The sequence below is a fragment of the Wyeomyia smithii genome, chromosome 1 (genome assembly GCF_029784165.1).
Source record: "Wyeomyia smithii strain HCP4-BCI-WySm-NY-G18 chromosome 1, ASM2978416v1, whole genome shotgun sequence".
NCBI classification, from domain to species: Eukaryota; Metazoa; Arthropoda; class Insecta; order Diptera; family Culicidae; genus Wyeomyia; species Wyeomyia smithii.
Genome location: NC_073694.1, coordinates 8,804,002 through 8,827,412, shown reverse-complemented (window position 1 = coordinate 8,827,412; position 23,411 = coordinate 8,804,002). Strand labels below are relative to the sequence as shown.

General features: G+C 33.4%; 1 protein-coding gene across 6 annotated transcripts in view; it reads right to left on the bottom strand.

Annotated features, from left to right (window-relative positions):
• Positions 1–23,411, bottom strand: part of LOC129718891 (octopamine receptor Oamb) — a 274,903-nt gene that overhangs the window by 107,245 nt on the left and 144,247 nt on the right. For all 6 annotated transcript variants that reach the window (XR_008727074.1, XR_008727076.1, XR_008727075.1 and 3 more), the window contains exons 5-6: positions 1,045–1,281; positions 150–570 (exon numbers count right to left, since the gene is read on the bottom strand). Coding sequence is in view for 3 of the 6 variants with exons in the window: in XM_055670096.1 (XP_055526071.1) it covers positions 150–570; positions 1,045–1,281 (658 nt within the window). In the remaining 3 variants the exon portion in view is untranslated. The remainder of the gene's footprint in view (positions 1–149; positions 571–1,044; positions 1,282–23,411) is intronic.

Sequence of the window (23,411 nt, the reverse complement as noted above, 5' to 3'; positions counted from 1 at the left end):
TTTCTCCTTTTTTTTGTCTTGAACAGAGGATTATCGGGGTAAGGGGAGTAGAGAGAGAATTAATGCAAAGAAAATGGAACGGAGGGACGTGATTTGAGCACTCGCACCACGCGAGACAGGTAAATCCATTTTGATCTAGATCCACTTACCTTTGGTGGTCCTGAAGCCCTGATTGATGGCCCGGGTGGTTCGTTCGGCGGCCCGATAAATGCGCCAGTAGAAGAACAGCATGACGAACATCGGGATGTAGAAGGACCCCAGGGCGGAGTAGACGACGTATCCGGCGTCGTTCGTCAATTCGCATGTCCACGGGCAGGGTGGATTCGGGGCGGACGGTCCTTCCGCCGCACCTTCCATCATTGTCATCGACCCGAGCAGGACTTCCACGGCACTCGCCGCGGTGGCTGATGATGACGGTGATGATGATGGAAATGACGATGATGATGCTGATGGTAGTAACAGTGATGAGGGCGAGGATGACGAAGACGATAACGATGAGGAGGACGATGACGGCGGTGTCACTGACACCAGCGTTTGATTTCCATACTGATAATATAGGTTCTCTTTCACCTGAGGAGAAATTAAAAAAAGTTGAGGGACAACATTATGGCAGTCAATAGCGAATATAATTTAGGGAAAGTTATTTTTCTTCAGCCAATAAAAATGTGGAAAAAGTTTTAACCAATTACTTTCCGGTTCGGAGAAGCATCTCCAACTGGAATCAAAGTTAAAATTTGATTCGCATTGCTTTTAGGAAATTGGCATTTTTTTTGCTTTGAGGACTGAAAGGAAATTGAATTTCTTGCATTATGGAGCGCAAGTATAAAGCCCCGAGCTATGAGAGCCTCGGTGCGCGATCCTCCATCAGCAATAATGAAGGCAGTGAAGGCAAATTGCAATAACTAGGTTGCCCGGCTCAATTGCTTTTCATTAGAAAAGGAAAAAAAAGGTTAAATTGACCTTGCCTCATCATCCTGCAGAGGATGATGATGATGATGGAAGGTATCGATTTGACTTAAAAGGAAAGTATATTCAGGTACTTACTTTCTGCTCCTTCCACCCGACCAGCGGCGGGAAGCAGATCACAAAGGACAACACCCACAGCCCGGCGATGAGCGACTTGGCCCGCCTGGTGGACATGATGCTCGGGTAGGTGACGGGACGGGTGACGGCCACGTAGCGGTCGAGGCTGATCGCGCACAGGTTCAGGATCGACGCCGTGCACATCCAGACGTCGACGGCGAGCCACACGCGGCACCACACGTCACCGAAGATCCACACCTGTAGGAATAAAACGAGAACAAAAAATCAAATTAAAAACAATCGACGCTAGTTTTCGCGTAGCGAAAAACCCCGCCTACTGCCACTGCCCATACTAACGATTGTCATTATTTCGTCAAACAATAATAATAATAGGACCATCTGATACCAGAGATGCCAGGGGCTTCTTTCAACAATGTTTTCTCCGTTTTTTTTTTCATTTCCCATCGTTACCTGTCATGTCATGTCGCGGGCATTGTGGGTGACGGACGTACGCCTTCGCGATTTTGCAAGGAGCTTTGGGGAACAGTCAGTGCAAAGCTGCTCTTCGCTTGCTAGCTTAGAGATAATGCTCGAGAATGTCACACGAAATTCATCACAGCAGGCTGGCAGGATTCTAGGCTAAGTGGAGCAGACAGCGGTGGTGCCTGGGATTCCTACTTGGGAATTATTTTAGTCATAGGTGTATTATTTCTATCTTATTTTATTTTTTGCTTCACTTATGAAGGATTTCACGCCAATCCGAATATGTTGGCAGAATTCTCTCAGAATTGGATGAAACTTTGTGGGTGTGTATGCCTTACTAAACTGAGCATTTTCGCATACTCATTTGTCAAGAATTTGTACTTTTTCTTTCCCATTTACTTTCTATTTACTTTTCGTTTCTGTACTTTATATCCCTCTGTATTAACCTGCACTTTTTTTCACTCTCGTATATTTTTATTTTTATATCATTTTTGCTCTCTTTCGTATCTTTCCATTTATTTATTCCTACATTTCCATTTCTCGCAGTCTTTCTCTAAATTTATCTCCATGCTTTTTCTATTTTTTCACCTTTTTGTGAATTTTATGTTATTTCTTCTTTTTTTGCCGTTACTGCCATTCCATATTCGTTTTTTTAGTTTTTCATTTTTTTCTTCTCAACTTATCCAATCTTTTTTGCTTATTTTTCTCTTTACTGTTCGTGCATTCTATTTTTTCTCCAGTAAGCTGCACTACTCTTCTTTAATTTTTTTACTCTTACTTTTCTCTCTCCCTGTGTATAATCTCTCTTGCTGCTCGCATTTTTCATCTTTCTATATTTATTTGTTTTTTTTTTTACTCTCTTCCTTTGGTTATTTTTACTTTTTTTATTTGTATTGTATTCCAATTTATCTAAATTATATTTTAATTAGTCATTTCTTGATAGTTTTTTGTTCTCCGCTTCTCTTAATTTGTTTGTCTTTTCTTGCGATTTTCGTTGCATTAATTTTTCTTTGTTAATTTTTTATCTCTTAAATTAATGACTGCGCTCTGTTTTTATTTTCCAATTACCGTTTCTTTTTCCATTCTTTCTTCCTACAAGATTTCCTTATATTTTTTCCTCTTCTTCCTTAACTTTTAGATTTTTTTCCTCTTTTATTCCTTACATTGTATTATTTTCTTGAAGCAATTTCAAATTTGAGACAATTTTGGAACAATTCCGAGACAACCTTTTACTAACAAATATTTTTTATGTCGTATTAGATATTTTCAACAATTAAGGAATAAATTAGAACAAAAATTACTAATTTTAATGACAGGCAACTCTGAGACAGTTTTATAGCCATTTTAAGAAAAACGTTTAGTCAGCTTTGAAACGATTTGGAAAATTTCTATACAAGCTTCTAATATTTTTAACGCTATTAAAAAAACTTTATTAATAATAGTTTTGGTACAATTTTGAGACAGCTTTTTGCAGCAATTTTGAGACAGGATTTTTTGAAAAAAAATTAACAACGATATTGAGATAAATGTTGTTCTGGCCTACTCTGTTAATTTTTCATCGCAGATTGCGTGTTGACATTCTTGATTGGAACACTTTTAAATTTCAGATTGAGAATTACGAAATAATTTAACAAACGTTGTGGATTTGTTTGCAATTTTCCAACATATTTGGAAAAATTTGCGACAGTTTCCTTCGAGTCAGAGAGAGAGAGAGAAAGCGAGAACCATACCAAAAAAAAGATTCAAAAGAGATGTGCGCAGAGAGAACAAAGAAATACACTAAAATAATAAACGTAGAAAAAATAATGCGAAATTTTGATCAAAGCGAAAAATGAATACAGAGAAACACTATACGTGAAAACTTAAACAATCGAAAATAAAAGGAAATCTGTACAAAACAAAAAAAGGAGTAAAAAGGACAAGAACAAAACTAATTCAACAAATAACACGCGAAAAAGATGTAAAATTATCAAAAGTTAAATAGAAAGACACCAAAATAATTAAGATGAAAAAACAAGAACAAAAATTACAAAAACTATTATTACAAAAAGTTTAGAAATAGTTGAGTTTTTTCTAGAACAGAAAAAAACAACGTAGAATTAAAATTGTACACAAATGAAATGACATAAAATAAGACATAGATTACATCAAAACTAAACATAAGTTAAAATGTATTTGACAATAAATAAGGAGAAAATGGAACCACAAATAAGAAAAAGCTGAATTAATTAAAATAAAATGCAATAGAAATTGGATAAACAAAGTTACACCGTAAGCTGAACGAAGTGAACACAGAAAAACAAATTTCCTTTATTGTAAAAAAATAGATATAAATAAGACAAATGAAAATGAAAATAGGAGACATATGAAAATATTAGATAATAATATAATTTAAAAAAAAACAGAAAAGAGATAAAGTTATCAATAATTAAACAAAAATTAAACAAAATAATTCAAAACATAAACCAAAAAAAGATGTTCAAGGCGTCAAACAAGCCTAAATTAGTAAAAATGGATCAAAAATAGGACAAAAAATTACCAACCAGCGAAATGACACTAAAATAAGCCAAAACATAGATCAAAATGAGTGGAAAATTAGACAGAATTGAAACACAAATCATGCTAAAAAATTGGTGAAAACGAAACAATAACACTGGTTAACACAGGTGCACTCCAAAAGCTTACACCGGAACAAATGAAAAATTATGGCTATTCAACCATTCCTCAAAAATCAAAGTCAAGAATCAAAAATGAGGTGAAATTATTCAAAACTGAGACAATAACAAATCATAAAATGGATCAAAACTAGAATGCCCATAACAAGCCCATAATTCGCAGATCAGCCAAAAATAGAACAAAAGGAGGCGAAAATAGGAGAAAAATAAACCAAAATGTGATAAAACTAGCACGAAATAAGACAAAAAACGGAAATGAAACAAAAATATAAGCAGGTATGGATGAAATAAAAAAGTGACAAAAAGAAAGAAAAACTACAATGAAAATGACACATCAAATTGGTCAAAAATACAACAAAAACAGGATTAATATAAGACAAAAATCAATCGGAAACGGAACGAAAATAAGACAAAACTAAGACAGATTTAAAACCACAACTTGACACAAAATGAACGAAATAAGAAGAAAATGAAACAAAACTGAAACGAAATAAAATGACAAAAACTGGAACTAAATAGGCAAATACATTAATTAAAATTAAAATATAACTTATACAAAAAAAAAACATTATAAAATGGCGGACATGAATTAAAAATATTGCCTCAGTCAAAAACACGAAATACGAAGAAAATAAGTTGTAAAACGGTCAAGCTTCAATTGGAATAAAACCAAAAATAAGACAAATCTGTAACCTATACATGAGAAACAGAAACAATAGCTAAACGAAATTGAGATGAGAGTAGAACAGAAGAAAAAATTAGGATAACACTCATTTAACCCTCTAGAGCCCAGGGCCGCCTTCAAGACGGTTTTCAGTTAAACCTCTAAAAAGCTTTAATTAATACTTAAAAAATGTTTATAAAGTTTCAAAGTGATTATTTCGTATTCCGTCTGAAAATTAATTTGGGCACTAGAAGGTTTAAATTAAGTGATACAAAATGAGATGTAAATTACATCAAATTCGGAACTACGAATTAAAATTAAACTAAATTTTACAATTCAATAGTCAAAAAATGCGATATCAGTTGAATCACAATACGAACAATGCGATAGAAAATAGCAACAAAATGTAAACTGCAAAAATGATTAGATGCCAGAAAGAGAGAGGGAGAGACAAATATAATGAAAATAATACTAGAAATGGGAAGTAATGAGACAAAAAATTAAACAAAAAAGGAAACAAATGCAAAAGATTCAACAAAATTGAGACAATACCTGAATAGGACAAACATTTAACAGAAATGAGGCAAATGAAACGAGAGTGAGACACATGTAAAAATATATAAGAATAAGATGATCAAAAAGACTTAAATAAGTTGTACAACTTAAATAAGATGTACAAAGATACAAAATAAGTAAAAATTGATAAGACAAAAATAAGTCTGAATATTACGGAAATTGTATCAATAATTAGTCAAAACGAGACAAAAACTAGTAAAGACAAAAACTAGTAAAAAGATCAGCAAGAAATAAAACAAAATGAGACGGAAATAGGACAAAATAAACCAATTTGATATGAAACTAGGGCTAAATAAGACTAAAATTTTAAAAAATCGGAAGTGAGACTGAAATGAATAAAAAAAAATCAAGCTAAAAATTTAACTAAAAACGATACAGCAAAGATTTAAAAGTTAACAAAAATGAAACAGGAATGGGATAGAAACGAGACAAAAAAAGAACAAGGAAAGACTAAAATGACTAAAAAATCGTTTAAAGTATAACAACTAGAACGGATCAAAAATCAAAGAAAAAAAAACTAAAAGTAAACAAAAATGAAACGAGAATGAAACAAAAATAAAGCAAAAATTGGGCATAAAAAGACCGGAATAAAAGTTAGACAAAATGAAATAAAATTATCATATGTCCTATGTGGGTTAAAAATTAGACGAAAAAATAGATGGTAGAAATGAAGCAAAAATATTACCTTAGTTGAAAATGAGACAAAAATTATGAGTAAATACAGTAGAAAAAAAAACACGAATATATGTCATAAAATGAACAAACTACAACTAAAATGGGACCAAAATTAAAGGAAAGAAATGTAACTTGGATGAAAAAAATAAAGATGAGAATAAGAAAAAAATTGAAAAATAACGCAAAATATAAATTGTTTGAAAGTAAAAGACATAAAATGAGACATAAATTACATCAAAATTAAAAATAAATAATAAATAAATAAATAAAAAATAAATTATAAATTATAATCGCTCTTGCTGCTTGTATTTTTCCTCTCTCTTTATTATTATTTTTTTGCTTACTTTTTCTGGTTATTTTCGCTTTATTTTTAGTTTGTATTTTACTCAAATTTACCTTATTTATTTTTCAATTATCCATTTCTTGGAAGTTTTTAGTTCTCTGCTTGTCATCACTTATTTATCTTTTCTTGCGATTTTCTTTGCATCATTTTTTCTTTGCCCATTTTTTGACCACTGCGCCCTGTTTTTTTTTTTTTTCAATTCCTCTTTCTTGTTCCATTCTTTTTTCCACCAAAGTTCCTTGTATTTTTTTTTATTTCACGAATTCTTCAAAACAAAAATTATCAATTATGATGACAGACAACTTTGAGTCAATTTTAGAACAATTTTTATAAAAATTTTGGGAAAGTTTTAAAGCGATTCGGAAAATTTCGAAACAAGCTTCTAACAATTTAAAGGCAATTAAAATATCTATTAAACAAATGTTTTGTACAATTTTCAGTTTAATTAGACATTTCGAATAAATTATGAAACGCTTTAAATATTAGTTTAAATCAATATAAAACAATTTTCTCAGACGGTTTGACAGATTTCCCGGATAAGTTTTGGAATATGAATATGACACAGTTTTGTGATTGACTCTAGGACAATTTTAGACCAGTCTTAAAACAGTTTAAAGATAATTTTAATATGTTTTTGGTACGATTTTGGGAAAATTTTGAAGAATCATTTAAACAGTTTTGTAATAATTCACAAACAATTTTAAAACAAGATTGAAACAATTGTTGAACTGGGTTATTTTGTTAATTGAAGACGGGTTTGGAACAATTTTCAAATTTTTGAGGAAATATTTCGGGACAGACAATAAAAGAGAGAAAGAGAATATGAAAAAGACAAATATAAAAGAGATATGCGTGGAAAGAACAAAAAGGATCACAAAAAAACTAAAATTATAACAAAGGGATTATTATTACAGAGTAAAATTATACGAAGAAGCTAACACAGTTGAAAATAAAGTGAAAGCTATACAAAAAGAAAAAATAGCAGAAATGGTATCATAACAAAATTCAAAAAGTAACATAGAGAATAGAAAGAGAAAATAAGCGAGAAAAAATTGCATGTGAAAATAGGAAAACAGAAACCGGAGAGGAGAGGAAAAGATGCGACGCTCAAAAATAGCGAAAGAAAAAACATATAATAGGAGAAAACAGAAAAAACTAGAGGAAAAATATTAAATATCAATACGGTAGAACTTAACCAAAAATATTGCACTATTCAAAACTAAGACAAAAACACTACGAAACTGAGACAATATATAATAGTTATTATGAAAATAAAATGAACAAGAATGAAACCAGAAACAAGACAAAAAAATTATCAGCATGAGAAAAATAGAGACAAGAGTTGCAAAATAAATTAAAAAAAAAAATTAATCTGAAACATTAATTACACTAAAAATAAAAATAAATGAAAAAAAAACACACTCACAAATTTAACATAAACAGACCAGTAATGGAACGTTATAAGACATAGATAGAACAAAAATGAAACAAAATTGAAAGAAAAACTAAATAAAGATAATACCTGAACAGGATAGAAATTAGACTTATGCAACGAAAACTTTAGATAGTAGGATGATAAAAAAAAACAACAAACAGATGAAGTTAATCAGAAATGAGTTAAAAACGAGACAAAATAAGATTGACAGACAAAATAAGCCCAAAACTGAAAATATGGATCAATAAAACAAAAAGACCAGCCAGAAAGAGACCAAATGAAAACAAAAATAAATCAATATCACACAAAACGAGGTCAAATTAAGGCTAAAATAAGACAAAGCATAGATCAAAACATGACAGAAATGAAACACAAGTAAAACAAAAAATAAGGAAAACCAAGACTGATACGAAATTTAGACAAAAATAAAACAAAAATGGTACAAGAATGAGATAGAAACGATACAAAAATAAAAGAAAAAAGTCGAACATTAGTCAAAAATGAGTCAAAATAAGACAAAAGCTATATCAAGACCAGCCTGAAATAGAACACATGAGGTAAAAGATAAACCAAAATGAGATGAAACGAGGGCAAAACTCATCAAATATACAACTAAAGCAAGAACGAACATAAAACAAGAGTTATTCGGAAACGGAATAAAATTGGCATTATGACCTGTAAACTTGACAAGAAAAGTAAATAATAAAATAGCACATATGAACCAAATATATAACTTCAGTCAAAAATTAGGCAAAAAATTCGGAAAGTTGTGAAAGAAAAAAAAATGAAATTAGACCGAAAATAAGACAAAAAAAAACGTAACTAAGAGAACGAAAAATATATTAAAAACAAATTTCAAAAATGTAGAACAACAAAATTGACTTAGGATAAAACTGGTTAAATGAACAACATTGAATTATATCAAAATGTGTTCGAAAATAAAACAAATAAAACCACAAATAAATAGAACAAATGAAACAATGTAACAATACAAGGATTAAACGAGACATCAGCCATTAGACCGTAATCAGAACAAATGTGACAAAGATTAAACAAAAAACACAAATAAAAAAAGACATAAAGTAAAACTAAAATGAAAACAGAAGAGACAAAAACAAACAAAATTGGAATTATACCAGAATAGGAAAAAATTTGCACAGCAATGCGACAAACGAAATGAAACTGGGACACAAATAAAAATATTAGATATGAGATGATCAAAAAAAAAATAGGAAAAGAGATAAAATTAAATAAAAATGAGTCAGATATATGACAAGAGAGTCAAAAAAATATTACAAAGAGACAAATATGCCTAAAATAGAAAATGTGGATGGAAAATGAAACAAAAATGTGTCCAAAAATTACTAAAAATATTACAAAAAATTACTAAAACTAGGACAAAAATTAACAGAATGAGCAAAAACTAGGGTGAAATGAAATTGAATAAGGACAAAACTTAGATCAGAATGGGGCAAGAATGAACCAAAAAAAAAAAAGAAAAAACTAGACAATAATGATACGAGATTTAAACAAAAGTAAAAATAAAATAAAACTGAAATGGGATAAAAACAGGACAAAAATAAAACAAAAACAGACGAAAACGACGCCAAAAACCTTAAGAAATACAACAGCAATAAGACAGATTTTAAACCATACTTAGAATTCGTTTTTTTTTTTTTGTAACAAAAAAGAACGAAAAAAGAAAAAAATTACACAAAAGTGAGACAAAAATTTTACGAAAATAAAAAAGAGCATAACATAATAACTGGAACAGAAATGAGAAGACATTGAAAAAAAACTGGCGACCCATTGTCATAAGAACAAAATGAATGAAAAAAGTGACAAAATGTTAACTACAAAGATGATTAAATGAAAAAAAAAAAGAGAGAAAGAGTGAAAGGAAGACACAAATTGAACGAAAATGACGAAAAATATGACAAAATGGCAGATGTCAACCAAAAATATTACATTAGTCAAAAGCTAGACAAAAGATACGAAGAAAATAAGTTGGTAAGTTTGTAGCTTGTAATTCAAAATCATTCCAAAAATTACCAATGAGGCCTCACCTCTATTACTCAAAAATACTATAAAAATCAACCAGAAAATAGAACGAAATGATATTAGGACAAAAATGAACCAAAATGAGATTAAAGTTGGGCGAAATGAGATTCAAATAAGACAAAACGAAATGAATCGAAAGCGAGGCAGAAAGAAAACAAAACTTAAACCAAAGGGAAGGACGAGACAATATTGTTACGAAGTTGAGACAAAAATTTTAAACATGAAAAGGATATGAAACTAATATAAAAACAGACCAAAATGACTCTGAAATTCGTCTAATATACAACGAGGGCAAGACAAAAACAAGAATGGTGAAGGTTTTAAACCATAAGCAGAATAGAATGTTACAAAACTGGACGAAATAAGAAGAAAATGAAAAAAAGGTAGGACAAAAGCTGAAGGCTTAAAAATAGGATAGAAATAATACATAGATAAAAATAATAAGTGAACAGAAAAAAATTAGTTGATGAACCATAAATACGACAAAATTGAGGTAAAAAATAACACGAAAATAAGTAAAACAACCAAATTTTAAAATAAAACAAGAAAGGAATCAAAACGAGACTTAAATAAAACAAAACAAGACGAAAATGACACAAAACATTGTTAAAAATACAACAACAGCAAGAAGTCGGAAACGGAGCAAAACTGAGACGAAAATGAAACAGGTTTCAAACCACGATTGAAACAGAATGTTTCAAAAAAAAAAACGAAATAAAAAAGAGAAACAACACATGACCTATATATATATATATATATATATATATATATATATATATATATATATATATATATATATATATATATATATATATATATATATATATATATATATATATATATATATATATATATATATATATATATATATATATATATATATATATATATATATATATATATATATATATATATATATATATATATATATATATATAGTAAATATAACAAGACGAAAAATATAATAACAGTAGAAATGAACGAAAAAGATTACCTCAGTCTAAAATTAAACAAAATATTCCACTACACTGAGTGAAGGTAAAACGAAAAACAATTTGAAACAGCAAATGTAATTTAGACGAGAAAATTACAAACGAGAATACAACGAAAAAAATTAAAATTAAGATAAAAATAGAGCAGACGAAAATAAATTAAAAATTGTTCGAAAATAAAATGACTGAAATGAAACAAAAATTACATCAGAATAATAATTTTAAAAAAATTGTTCAGTAGTAACTAGAAAAAAAACAGACAAAGTAAACAAAGACGAAACAATAATGTTACTAAAGAGTTAAGAGTAATGAGAATGATATCAAATGTTATTTTTTGATAGGATAAAAATAAAATATAAGTTAAACCTTAATAAGAACAAAATGGGTCACAATGTAAACATCAGACATGGTTGAATGAAAGAGAGAGAGAGAGAGAGAGACACAAATTGTCCCAGAATACGACAAGATATGTGGCGTAATAAAACAAAAAGTAGAACAAAAGTTAAACAAAAGTAGAATGCTATCTTATTATGACAAAAATTAAGAGAAATGAGACAAATGGTACAAAAATAAGACACATATAAAATATTCAGATGACAGATCAAAAAAGAAATGCAATAAATCGAAAATAAGACAAAATATGTCAAAAAACAATCAAAAATAAAATGGATCATAAATAAAACAAAAAATAAGACCAAACAGTGACAAAAATAGGTCAACTAAACTGAGGCACAACGGTATAAAGACCAGCCAAAAGTAAAACAAAAAGAGACTAGAATGGCACAAATCTAAACAAAAAAAAATAAGAAAAAATTAGAGTGAAATGCAACTAAAATATGACAAAACATAGGACAAACTAGGATATAAAAACAGAAAATAAGCACAAAACTAGTAAAACTGAATCCAAAATATAACCAGAGGTGAGGTCAATAGGTCAACAATTAGTCAAAGAAGAGACGAAGAAACGATGTAAAGACCAGCCCGAAGTAGATTAAAATGAAGTAATTTTCAACAAAAGTGATAAAACAAACTAAGGCCCAATGTGACAATACACAGGTTAAACGAATCGATAATAAAACAGATATGAAACAAAAATGTAACAAAAAAAGAAAATAAAACGTGATATAATGCGCAATTCAAATAAAAATAAGACAAGAATGGAAGAGAAATGAGATAAGAATACAACAACAAAAAGGTGAAAATGCGACAAAAATTCGTCAAAATATGAAAAATATAAGACAAAAACTAGTCGAAAATGGAATGAAATGAGACAAAAATTAAACAGATATTCTACCATAATTAGACATGAATGCTACAAAAATGGACAGAATAGGATGAAAATGAAAGACTGGTAAACCAAAAATTCAACAAAACTAAAAAAATAAAATAACATGTAAAATAAACGAATAAAGCCTTGAGACATCGATTGAATCAAAATTAAAAATAAGTAAAAATATGGTAGATACTAAATAAAGATACAAAAATAAGTCTAAAAAAGACAAAGCTGGAACCAAAATAAAACAAAAATTGGAACAAAATGTAACAAAAAAAACGAAATGTAAACAACAAAACATTAAATATAATAAAAGAGAGAGGGTAACACTGAATTGAAAAGAAAGAAAGAGAGAGAGAGAGAGAGAGAGAGAGAGAAGAGACGTATGATTGAACGAAAATGGAACGTAGTAGACTAAAAGTGTAACAAAACAGGATCAAAATGAGATGAAAGTAAACAAAATTAGAATAATACAAAATGAGATAGTAATTGAACAAACATAAGACTAATATTAAAATATTAAATAATAAAAAGATAAAAAGGATTCAAAAGAAAGATCAAATTAGTCGAGAATGGGACAAAAATAAGGCTAAAAACAAAAATAAATCAAAAACAGGACACCAAACGAACAAAATAGGAGTTATTATCATTATTGTTAGTTATTAAAAAAAAATAAAGTAGGATAAATATTAAACTGGAAGGAGACAAAAATTAGACTGAATTGAGTTTAGAGCTTCGTAAAAAAGCCCCAAAAGACATAAAAAACATACTGAAAGAGCACAAAAACTGTGAGTGCTCACAATGGTGCAAGAAACGTCTGTGACCTTTTTGATGTATGTTTTTGAGACACATTTGCGACAATTAGCTCTGACACTTTTCAAAACTTGTTTAAGTCATTCTTGATACTACTGAGGGTTTTAAAAGTATTTTGGAGCATTTTTCTTAGAAATTGTTAAGATGTTTTAGACCATTGTTAGGAGTTTTTTGAGACCAAAGTCAAGAAAAAGTAAGGTTCTCGTACTATTCTCTGACGCCCTTTATAGTTTAACATTTGATCGTAAATAAATAGGAACATATCAACGAAAAGAACAAATAACCCAAATGAGCAAGAAAATTAAGAGATTTCAGATATTTTAGGAAAATTGAAATAATTTTAAAATTTAAAATTCAGAGAAAAAGAGCATGAAATATAGAAACAAAGAAACACAAAAACTAAACATAGTGAATGAAAATTAAAGAAAGAAGAGGTAGAAAACAGAACGAAAGTAGAGCTAATGACAAAGTGAAACAAGTTCGTTTCTGCAATCTGTCTCATATTTTGTTATTTGATATGATATAAGTAACTTTTTTCAAAGTAACATAAAACTTTTTCTTTCAAGAGCTCCGTCCTTGACGAGCTAACAATTAGACTAATTTGAAGAAATTATTACGTTCACCGTACAAATTAATACACTTACCATCACGTGCCCTTTTTGTCGTGGGCGTGACAAAAATAAAACCTAAGCCTAATCCAACGGAGTAACATTTCACGTAACACAAAAAGTTTTTTTTTTGTTTATTTTATTTCTCCCCTCCGGTGGCAACAGCAAACTGTCGAATAGCCACCGACAGTAGTGTGTAGGCGTAAGCGTGTAGACCGAAGCCAGAGCAAACCTTAGCAGGCCGTGGGTTAACCGCAAGGTGTTTCGCAAAAGGTCACACCACGATCAGGGAATGGCTAATGAAAAGCTTTAGTGTTGGGACACAGCCTTGCTATGGGTGTCACACAGCAGATGTTATCTTTATTACGGTCCCCGAATCTGACGATTCTGGGGAGAAAACTCTGGAAGCTCTTTCCCGGGTGTTTTCCGGGGACACGCCACCACCATAATTAACAATTCTCTTGCCACAGAAAGTGTGTTTAAGCGGATTGCCTTGGCGTCATTGTGGGCGCGATTAGAGAGGGTCTTCGAAAGTGTTTCACAACCAAACCAAGCCATGGACATGAATCGATTACCTTCAACAAATTGGAAACTTTATCATCGGTTCGAAATTCCGCACCATTCGGGACACGTTATATTTGCCAATTCCATCCCACTTATCGCAAGCCCAAGACTAGCTTAAGCTGCTACAGCAGTAGGCCAGGATATCATCCTCCTCAACCCATACTGTCACGGCCAGCCTACTCTGACACGCAACACTTTTCCACCTTCGCAATCTGTCTGTCTATGTCCGTGCTCCGGTTCTATCGTTGGCAATAAAAACGGAAGGCGAAAGTTTCACCGCCTACTGCAGCTAGCAGGGAATCCATCCGCTCTGCTCAGCCAAATGACGACGTTCGAATCGAAAAGTATATAATTTATTTAATGGCGCGTTCTCCTACCCATTCTGGTTTAGTTCCTTCCTTCCTTACTTCCTTCCGTACTCGATTTCGCATCGGAGAATGAAAAAAAAAAGCTAAGGTAATCGCAGCACCGCGCAATACCACTTTCCCATTACCGTTTCGAAACCGAACACGATTTATCACCACCCGGTGAATCTATCCGATCGGTCCACACTGCCCGTGTTTCCCAAGCACCGAAGAGGGAAATCGCCGGGAAGTTTTTTCTTTCCTGTTTTTTTGAAGTAGAATACTTCTCTCAGGAAGTTCGGCTACATAGGGATGTGAAATGAAAATCTAAAACCGAAAAAAGTGAAAAATATGTCCAATTTCAAATGCTAATAAATCGGTTAGTATTCGATGGAGTTCCTTCGTTCTTGCAGCAAAATATTGGAAAATCTTCTAAGATTCTTCCCAAAATAAGATAACTGTAATTTTATTATTCACACTATTGTACTATTGAAAATAGTCAAGGCTTGTCAAAACGAAAAATTCGACCTCTGATTGGTCGTTATATGCTTGCTTCCCAAGCACGGCCGACAGGATCATATACCTTGCAATTGAAAACATGCTATTTGGCCTATAAAAGAGCCTGTTTCAGCCGGAGCCGCTCATAATAGTTCTAGACAGCGACAACAGCAGTCGTCCTTCCTTAGCAGCAGCACGAGCCCTGTGGTTGGTCACCACGTCTTAGGAGCAGCGCGGTTTTTCTCAGCGTGTGTCGCCAGACTGCCATTATTCCCCCCGTGTTGGGGCAGCATGAAGATTGCCATCAGGAAATCCAATTTTGGAAATCAAAATGCCTTTTTCAAGGCAAATAAACAAGTCATTGAAAGTTAATAATTTTTGTCAACGTAAGCAAGCATTCTGTGTTGCATCCTAGCAATTTTAATCTGTCGCACCCGTCGAATTTACTGAATGTGAAATAGCTTCCACAGTGCATGCTGTCCGTGTATCTTAATTCCCCCAATGTTAGGGCAGCTCAAAGGTTGTAATTAGCAACCGATTTTGAACCGCAAAATGCTTTTTTCAAGGCAAATAAAAACATAATTGAAGGTTAATAATTATCTGGCATCAACACAAGCAGACATTCTGTGCGAGATGCAATCAAATTCTGTTGTAGTTGTCTAATTTTTACTTTTACTTTATTTAGTAAACCCCCCACTGTAGGGGCAACGCAAAGGCTGCGATCAGCATAACCAACTTTGAATAACAAACTGCCCTGTTAGACCGCATTCACAAAGACAGTTAGTTCGACTATGCAGAGCTAATATGAAGTCGATTCAATCAATCAGCAGTAACAGAATTTCGTAAAAATCTGATAGATTTCCTGTCAGAGCAGGTGTGCCTCAAGGTTCAGTCTTGGGTCCAGTCCTGTACAATATATTCACTTCAGATCTTCCTGATTTGCCTCCAGGATGCACAAAGTCATTGTTCTGCGATGACACAAGCATTTCCGTAAAAGGAAAAAGTCTTCGTGTCATATGCAGTCGATTGCAGAAAAGTTTAGATATTTTTTCTTCCTACTTGCAAAAGTGGAAAATCTCTCCCAATGCTTCTAAAACTCAAATGATAATTTTTCCGCATAAGCCTAGGGCTTCTTTCCTCAAGCCAAACAATAATCACGTTGTCAAGATGAATGGGGTTATTTTACGTTGGTCTGACAAGGTTAAGTACTTGGGACTAATTTATGATAAAAAACTTATTTTCAAAGAGCACATTGAGAGTATACAAGCCAAGTGCATCAAATATACGAGATGTTTATATCCTCTCATTAACAGGAATTCTAAACTTTGTTTAAAGAACAAACTTTTGATTTACAAACAAATTTTTAGACCAGCAATGCTTTATGCTATACCGATCTGGTCAAGTTGCTGTTCAACAAGGAAGAAAACGCTCCAAAGGATTATTAACAATTTTCGACAAAAATCGTTGCAATCCTCAATTGCTACGATAAGCTCTCTTTATAGCCAATAAGTTAGCAATTAAGTTAGTTGTAAGTTTACTTCCCCTTTTCTGACGAGTAGGTTTAAATCCCTACGAATGATAAGTCCTAATTGCGAAAGCAAACAAATCCTAACAATTAAAATCACAAATTTCTAACAGTGTTGAGAAGTCACCATTTGTGATTGGACACACATACTCATTATTTACTAATATTTATCATAAATAATTAAACTACTAACAAATTCCCTAAAAAAAAAAACAGAATTTCGTCGTCTCCCAGTTGCCAAGTTGCAACATGATGCAACACGCAACAGCGAGCAAACGAAATCGCTTGATGTTACAAACCGCGATAAGATACGGGTTAAAACCGTTGCGTGTGTGAGAGCACCATCGGTGTTTATTCGCTGGATACAAAAATCAAATGCGAATTGTGGAATAATTCGTCTAAAAAACATAAGGAAATGGTAAACCTGAACTGAAAGGCGTGGCCTGTTACGTAGCACCCTTCGGCTATAAAAGAGTGTTTCTGGGAAAACTAGCTACATTCATTAGTCGGAAGGTGAACTGGAGGACCGTCCACAACGTTGACAGCAGTAACAGCAGATATCGGCACTCAGCAGTAACAGACCATAGCAGCGGGTTGCGCCGGTGGTTGCCTTCAAATTAAACAAATCACTTGCCCTGTGGTTGGTCATCACGTCTCAGGAGCAGCGCGGTTCTTCTCAGCGTGTGTCGCCAGACTGCCATTATTTCCCCCGTGTTGGGGCAGCATGAAGATTGCCATCAGGAAATCCAATTTTGAACATCAAAATGCCTTTTTCAAGGCAAATAAACAAGTCATTGAAAGTTAATAATTTTTGTCAACGCAAGCAAGCATTCTGTGTTGCATCCTAGCAATTTAAATTTGTCGCACCCGTCTAATTTACTGAATGTTAAATAGCTTCCACAGTGCATGTTGTCCGTGTATCTTAATTCCCCCAGCGTTGCCAACCCTCCAATTTTTCCTGGATATCTCTAGTTTTTTTTGAAGATCGTCAGCGAAACAGCTGAAGGTTTAATATTTCCAGTTTTTTGAAAATTTTTCTAGTTTTATGTTCATCACCACATTTTTTTGACTCATTCCCATTACATGTATGGTCTTTTCAGTATTTTGTGCATTCATGCGCCTCGGTTGTAAGATTTCATTCGAAATCTACTCAATTTCAAGTACGCCAGTGACTATAATCTCCATGAGTAAACAATTTTATTTTAGCCTTTTTGGTTACATGCAATAATACGGTGCAGCATTTTTGAACCTGAAATCGAATAAATTTATGTAAAAGCTTCAAGTTTTCTTCAGTTTTTTATTTTGCTTCCAGTTTTTAATAAAAAAAAGGTTGGCATCGCTGATTCCCCCAATGTTAGGGCAGCTCAAAGGTTGTAATTGTTGAGGGTCTCGGCCTTCCTCCAGTAAAGCTCTGCTTTGTTCTGACATTAAAGTTGGAAACAGTTCTCCACGGACATCTGCCTACTCATGAATCCTTAACTACGATGCCGTTCTTGAATGCGGAACCACTATTTACCTGCTATCGGAGCAGCTTTGCCGGTTGAGGGTTTCGGCCTTCCTCCGGTGAAGCTCTGCCTTGTTTTGGCAACTACACAAGCATTCTGGATTTTGGCAATCAAAACTTCTGCTGGCTGTTTGATTTTCAGTGTGAAAACAGCCTTCAACTTTGTTATCAAAGTGCCTGACTACGCTTTGGTAATATTGTTTGAGTTCAATGTTTACAGAATTTTACAATATTCCTCTTTTTCCCATTCAATAAAACAGGTAATACGATGCCTTAGTCATACGCGAGTTCACCATAACTCCCGCGTTCACCAAAATCGGCGTAACACAGAGATGCAATCAGCGTCATATCCGATTTTAAATTCAACAACAAACTGTCCTTTTTAGGACAACCAAACAAATGAATTGAAGATTTAACATTTTCTTGTTCTGAGCTTTAACCAAAAGTTAATTATCTTAATTTGAATTCACATGTACATATACTCTGTCCCCGTGGTTCTGTGGTTAGCGATGTCGGTCGGCTAGCTCTCCCACACGGTTGTGATATCGGGTTCGATTCCCGATCAGGTCGAGGATCTTTTCGAGCTGGAAATTTTCTCGACTCAGCACTGGGACACGGTGTATCGTTGTACTTATCCTACAACATGCAAAATGTGCCGAAAACAATATCGATAACGAATTCTCTCAACTAATCTAGTTGATCGAGACCGCATTAGCCCCCCAGGCTAGCGTGCGATATTGTTGTTGTTATATACTCTGACTGTTGAAACTTGTTTGCGCCATAAAGAGTTTGTACTTTTCCTGTTCAGTGAGGTCGTATTTATATGTGCAAACTGAAATTGAGTAGTACTTCAACTTCGTTTGCACAGAATTTTCAATACTGCCAATGAGCGGTGAACATTTATTTGCTAGGAAAAATGATTGACACGCGAGCAGCCGGGTTATCTTTCTTGTAAAAGTATTCTACTTCAACCTTGTGGTCGTGGCTTTGCACACAACCTTTCTGTGATTTTTTACTTCAGTTACGTTTTCAACAAGCGCCCACGTCGTCGTGGCTTACTATGATGAGCAAAAGCGAGGATAAAAAAGCTGCTATGGTCAACAAGTTAAAGTGTGTGCTCACGGAGAAGACGATGAGGGGAGAATGGTTTACACGGTGAGGTTGGTTTAAATTTATGCAATCAGTTTCACTCGAAGGAAATGGGTTCGAATTGCATGCACCCTGTAATGGAGCTGGTAAAGTTTATAAGGGATGGTTTTGCTTTGGAGTTTGTAAACTGCATTGGGGGAGCTGATCAAAGTGAACATTTGAGATTCTTAGCATTTTTTCGTTACTTTCTGTTTACTCTTAACTCAAACATAAAAAATCCAAGGATTTGTTACCCAAAACGTTATGAAAGTTCCACCATTTGAGAAGAGGGTAAATGTGGAATAACAGTCAAATGAAATAAAAATATTAGATGTCAAACATAGATCGAAATATTCGGGATGAAAAAACTTTAAATAAGTGACAAATGCCAACTATTAAAAACGAGTCAAAATTATCAAACAAGAATAAACACAAGGGAAAAAATTCACCAATGTCAAACAACATAAAGCTATTGTTTTGTTAGACATTCCTCTTTTAGTTTAGTAGGACTAATTTTTCAAGCCTCTCTAGATACTTTTATGTAGAGATTTTCTCGAGAACTAAGCTGAAATTAAAAAAAAAACTATCAGAAATATCGAAAAAGAATCAAAGTGCAACAGCTCAAATAAAGATTTGAAAAATGGTCTGGAATAGCAAAATACCTAGAGAGTCTTATACTTCAATCAATGTCAAAACAAGTAAAAAATGTCAAAATATTGAGTTAAAAATACCAAAATTATGTGAAACAAGCATCAAAATAATGTCAGACACGGTTAGAACAAATCAAAAGAACTTATCAACAGGAGATCTAAATAATGTCAAAAAAGACAAAATAGCGTAAATGTCGAGAGGGTAGAAAATTCTGAAACGGTCAGAAATAGGTTTAATCTATGGACTATTTATCAAGGAACGTCTGGCTTAAACAAGATCTTATAACAGAATGATAGAATTTTCTACTTTACGCTGATAGCTAGGTTTTCCATTAATCATTGCATACTCAGTTGTCTAGCTGGTGGTAGCATCTCTCCCTTCATTTCAGTACCGGATGTAATCCGGTACTTCGACAAACGCAGGCCAGAAAACGAACCGGCATTGAATAAATCCTTATACTTCGAAAACCATCGATTGAACGTCATACCTGCGGCTGGGTCATGATGAAACTCTTTGATTGTCGCCGGAATCGACTCGATGATCTGCTCCGGAAAAGATGTATACTGGCCCAGAAATAAAAGAAGCTTGTTCATAATGGCTTGATTGGAAGTTTTCTCCTCGATCAACAATGGCTTCATCTTGATGGTTAGGTATTCTTGAAAATTTTGTCTCTTATCTTCGGTTTCCGAATGTTCCGATACAATCCTTGTCGTGAAATGTTATAAACGAAAGAGGTTCAAACTATAGACTAGTTAGGAACGTCTGGCTTGAACAAGAGCTTGTAATGGAATGATGGAATTTTTCTGCTTTACGCTGACAGCTAGGTTTTCTATTGATCATTGATCCATTGAACAGTTGTCTAGCTTGTGGTAGCAAATTCGACCTACCGGAGGAATTGGAGCAGCCCGGCACGAGATGAACGGGATTATATCACGACCAGACCTAACCGTCCGTAGGAATATAATTTAGGGCGCAATTTATGTTTGAAACTTTACATACAACGACTTCAAGAGAAAGTTTCAGTGGAGCCTCGTAGATTAGCTAGCTCTCACAAAATCGAAATTTTCCGCATTTTGGTGTGTCATATCTACTTTTTCTTTTACCTCCTGCGAGAATAAGAATGGAAAAGTTGGTGGCCGCAAGGGTATAGAGTTCACTTTGATAAGCAAATGGTCGTGAGTTCGAATCTTGTTGGAAGAAGGCTATTTTCGACTATCTAGGAACTTAAGCATGGGTTCATTCTCAGGTTCCTCAACATTACCACCATCACCTCTCACTTCGTCCGAATCTGTTCGCTTTTTCATGTTGGGATAGAAAACATTTATATGCCTTTGAGACAACATCGCTCTCGCATCTGGTTTCGTAATGAAATAACTTGCGTGAACATTTGTACGTCTTTGGGGTTGCGTAGAGATGGACGCGCGTCATCGCTCTCACAATCGACAGGATTGAATCGCCCATATTATCGATCGCATCACTTATCAAGATTTACCCTTCCCAATTAAAAAAAATCTCCTTCCTGCGGAAATACAATAGTATATAAGTTAAAGACGAAATATCCTCAACACCAGTTGTCGCTGAAGCTAAGCGACCAGAAACCAAGCCACGCGCAAACAACCAGACAGCACACTCAGCAGGATTGGAGCCCGGAGCCACCAAAGTATTCAACTCGGATTGACGTCGCCAAGTGCTGCATCGTCGTTAGGTCTTAGGTCAGCAGATTTTAGGACAGCAGGTAGGGCCTCTGTAAAATAGTCTTTAATCAGTCTCAAGTGAAGTGTGGCCGAGTACGGTCAAATAAAAGTTTTTAAAAACTAAATTAAACTAAATGATCTTTTAAGTTATACGCTCTCCAAAGAACAAACCACGCTTAACATAACCTTTTTTTTCTTCCCACATGATTGCACGGACGTCGCCGGCGCCGTTATTGAGCATTGAACAAGTATCGAATCACTTAAACTTATATAACGGTCGGTCACTCCCAACCTCATTCAGTTGATTATCATTTTGGTTCGGAAAAATAGAGGGAGAATTGGTCTCAGGGTTTATAAAAGAGCTTTGCACGAACTGGAATGGAGCGAAGATTTAGAGAGAATTTTTTGTTTCTGAGATCCACCAACCTAACCGGCACGTTTCATTCCCGGGCCAGGGATATCGCCCCATCGGTAGACTGTAGACCCTGGTCGATATTTTCTGTAGACTCCAGCTGGACACCATAGTCGATTGCATTGTGGTCCAAGCTGAGTTCCTAGCACGTACGAACATACGAAGCGAATGGAGCGAAAACGGAACAACTTTACTGCTCAACACGCTACCAGGCAGCGATCCTGAGTGATTGATTTTCGCACATTCTTTCTTGATAGTAAGCCAACAAGCTGTCGTAATTTGTCCTTTATTTTATTCTATTTCTGGTTTTTCTTATTTTTTAAAGATTTTTATCTCATTTGTGACTTATTCTAAATTTTTGTTCATTTTTGTCTCATTTTGTTTCGTTCCTATCTAGGGTTTGCAATATTCCCGGGAATTGATTTCCCGGGAAACGGGAAGGAAAAACCTCATTTTCCGGGAATTCCCGGGATCCCGGGAATGGAACAAATTCTTAGCTAAAATTAGATTTCAAATAAAGTTTGTTAATAAAAAATTACAAAAAATCGTTTAATAATCAGTGCGCATGAAAACGAATTAAAATACTACAAGGTATACAGCCCTAGGGTTGTATGAAATGGTGATGTGGGACTAAACACTATAATTAGAAGGATTTTTAGTTACAAAGGTTACAAAATCTGCAGACAGCAACAATTCGTTTGTTCGGTGTGTAAATTTTTTTTTTTACGCAGCCTCCCCATAAATTTTCTTTTTAGAAATTTATTGAACAACACTCGAAAGCACTTCGATTACATTTAACGATATTGTGTAGTGTTTTTTTTTTGTGCGAACAACATTTATTTACCAAGGCATAAGCGTGTCGTTGTTATTGTAGAAGCACCAAGAATTTCTCGCAATGCGTCTGAATCTTCAACTAACTTTATTTCCTCATAAACCAAATCCAACAATACCTACGTTATCATAACACATGATTTTATCTTATTTAACTCTGATCAAATTAAATTTAATACATAAATCTTTTAATGGAAATAATTCCGAAGCCGTTACATAGGTTCACTCATAGGAAAACATAAGAAGATATGTTGAACAAAATAATCAACAAGTTCCAGCGAAAAATCATAACAATCAACAATTACAAGGAAGTTAAAGTTCGAAATGATTAATTTCTGTTTTTTGTCTGACAAGTTTTTTTCATTTGCCAAAAATTACATTCACTGTATTACGAAGACAGCTACGTACGACATACACGTAAGAATATTATTTGTTAAGTTGAAAACCAAAATATATCATCTAACAATGTTGAAATGTGAACAAAGATTTTGAATAGATCCTAGTGAATCGACAAAATATTCAAGAACATTCACTGGCTCTTAAGCTTCTATAAATTTCTATTTTCAGAAATCTACTCTTTCGATCACGATCATTTAGTTAATATCGAAGATAGAATCAAAAAAAAATCTTATGACCGTT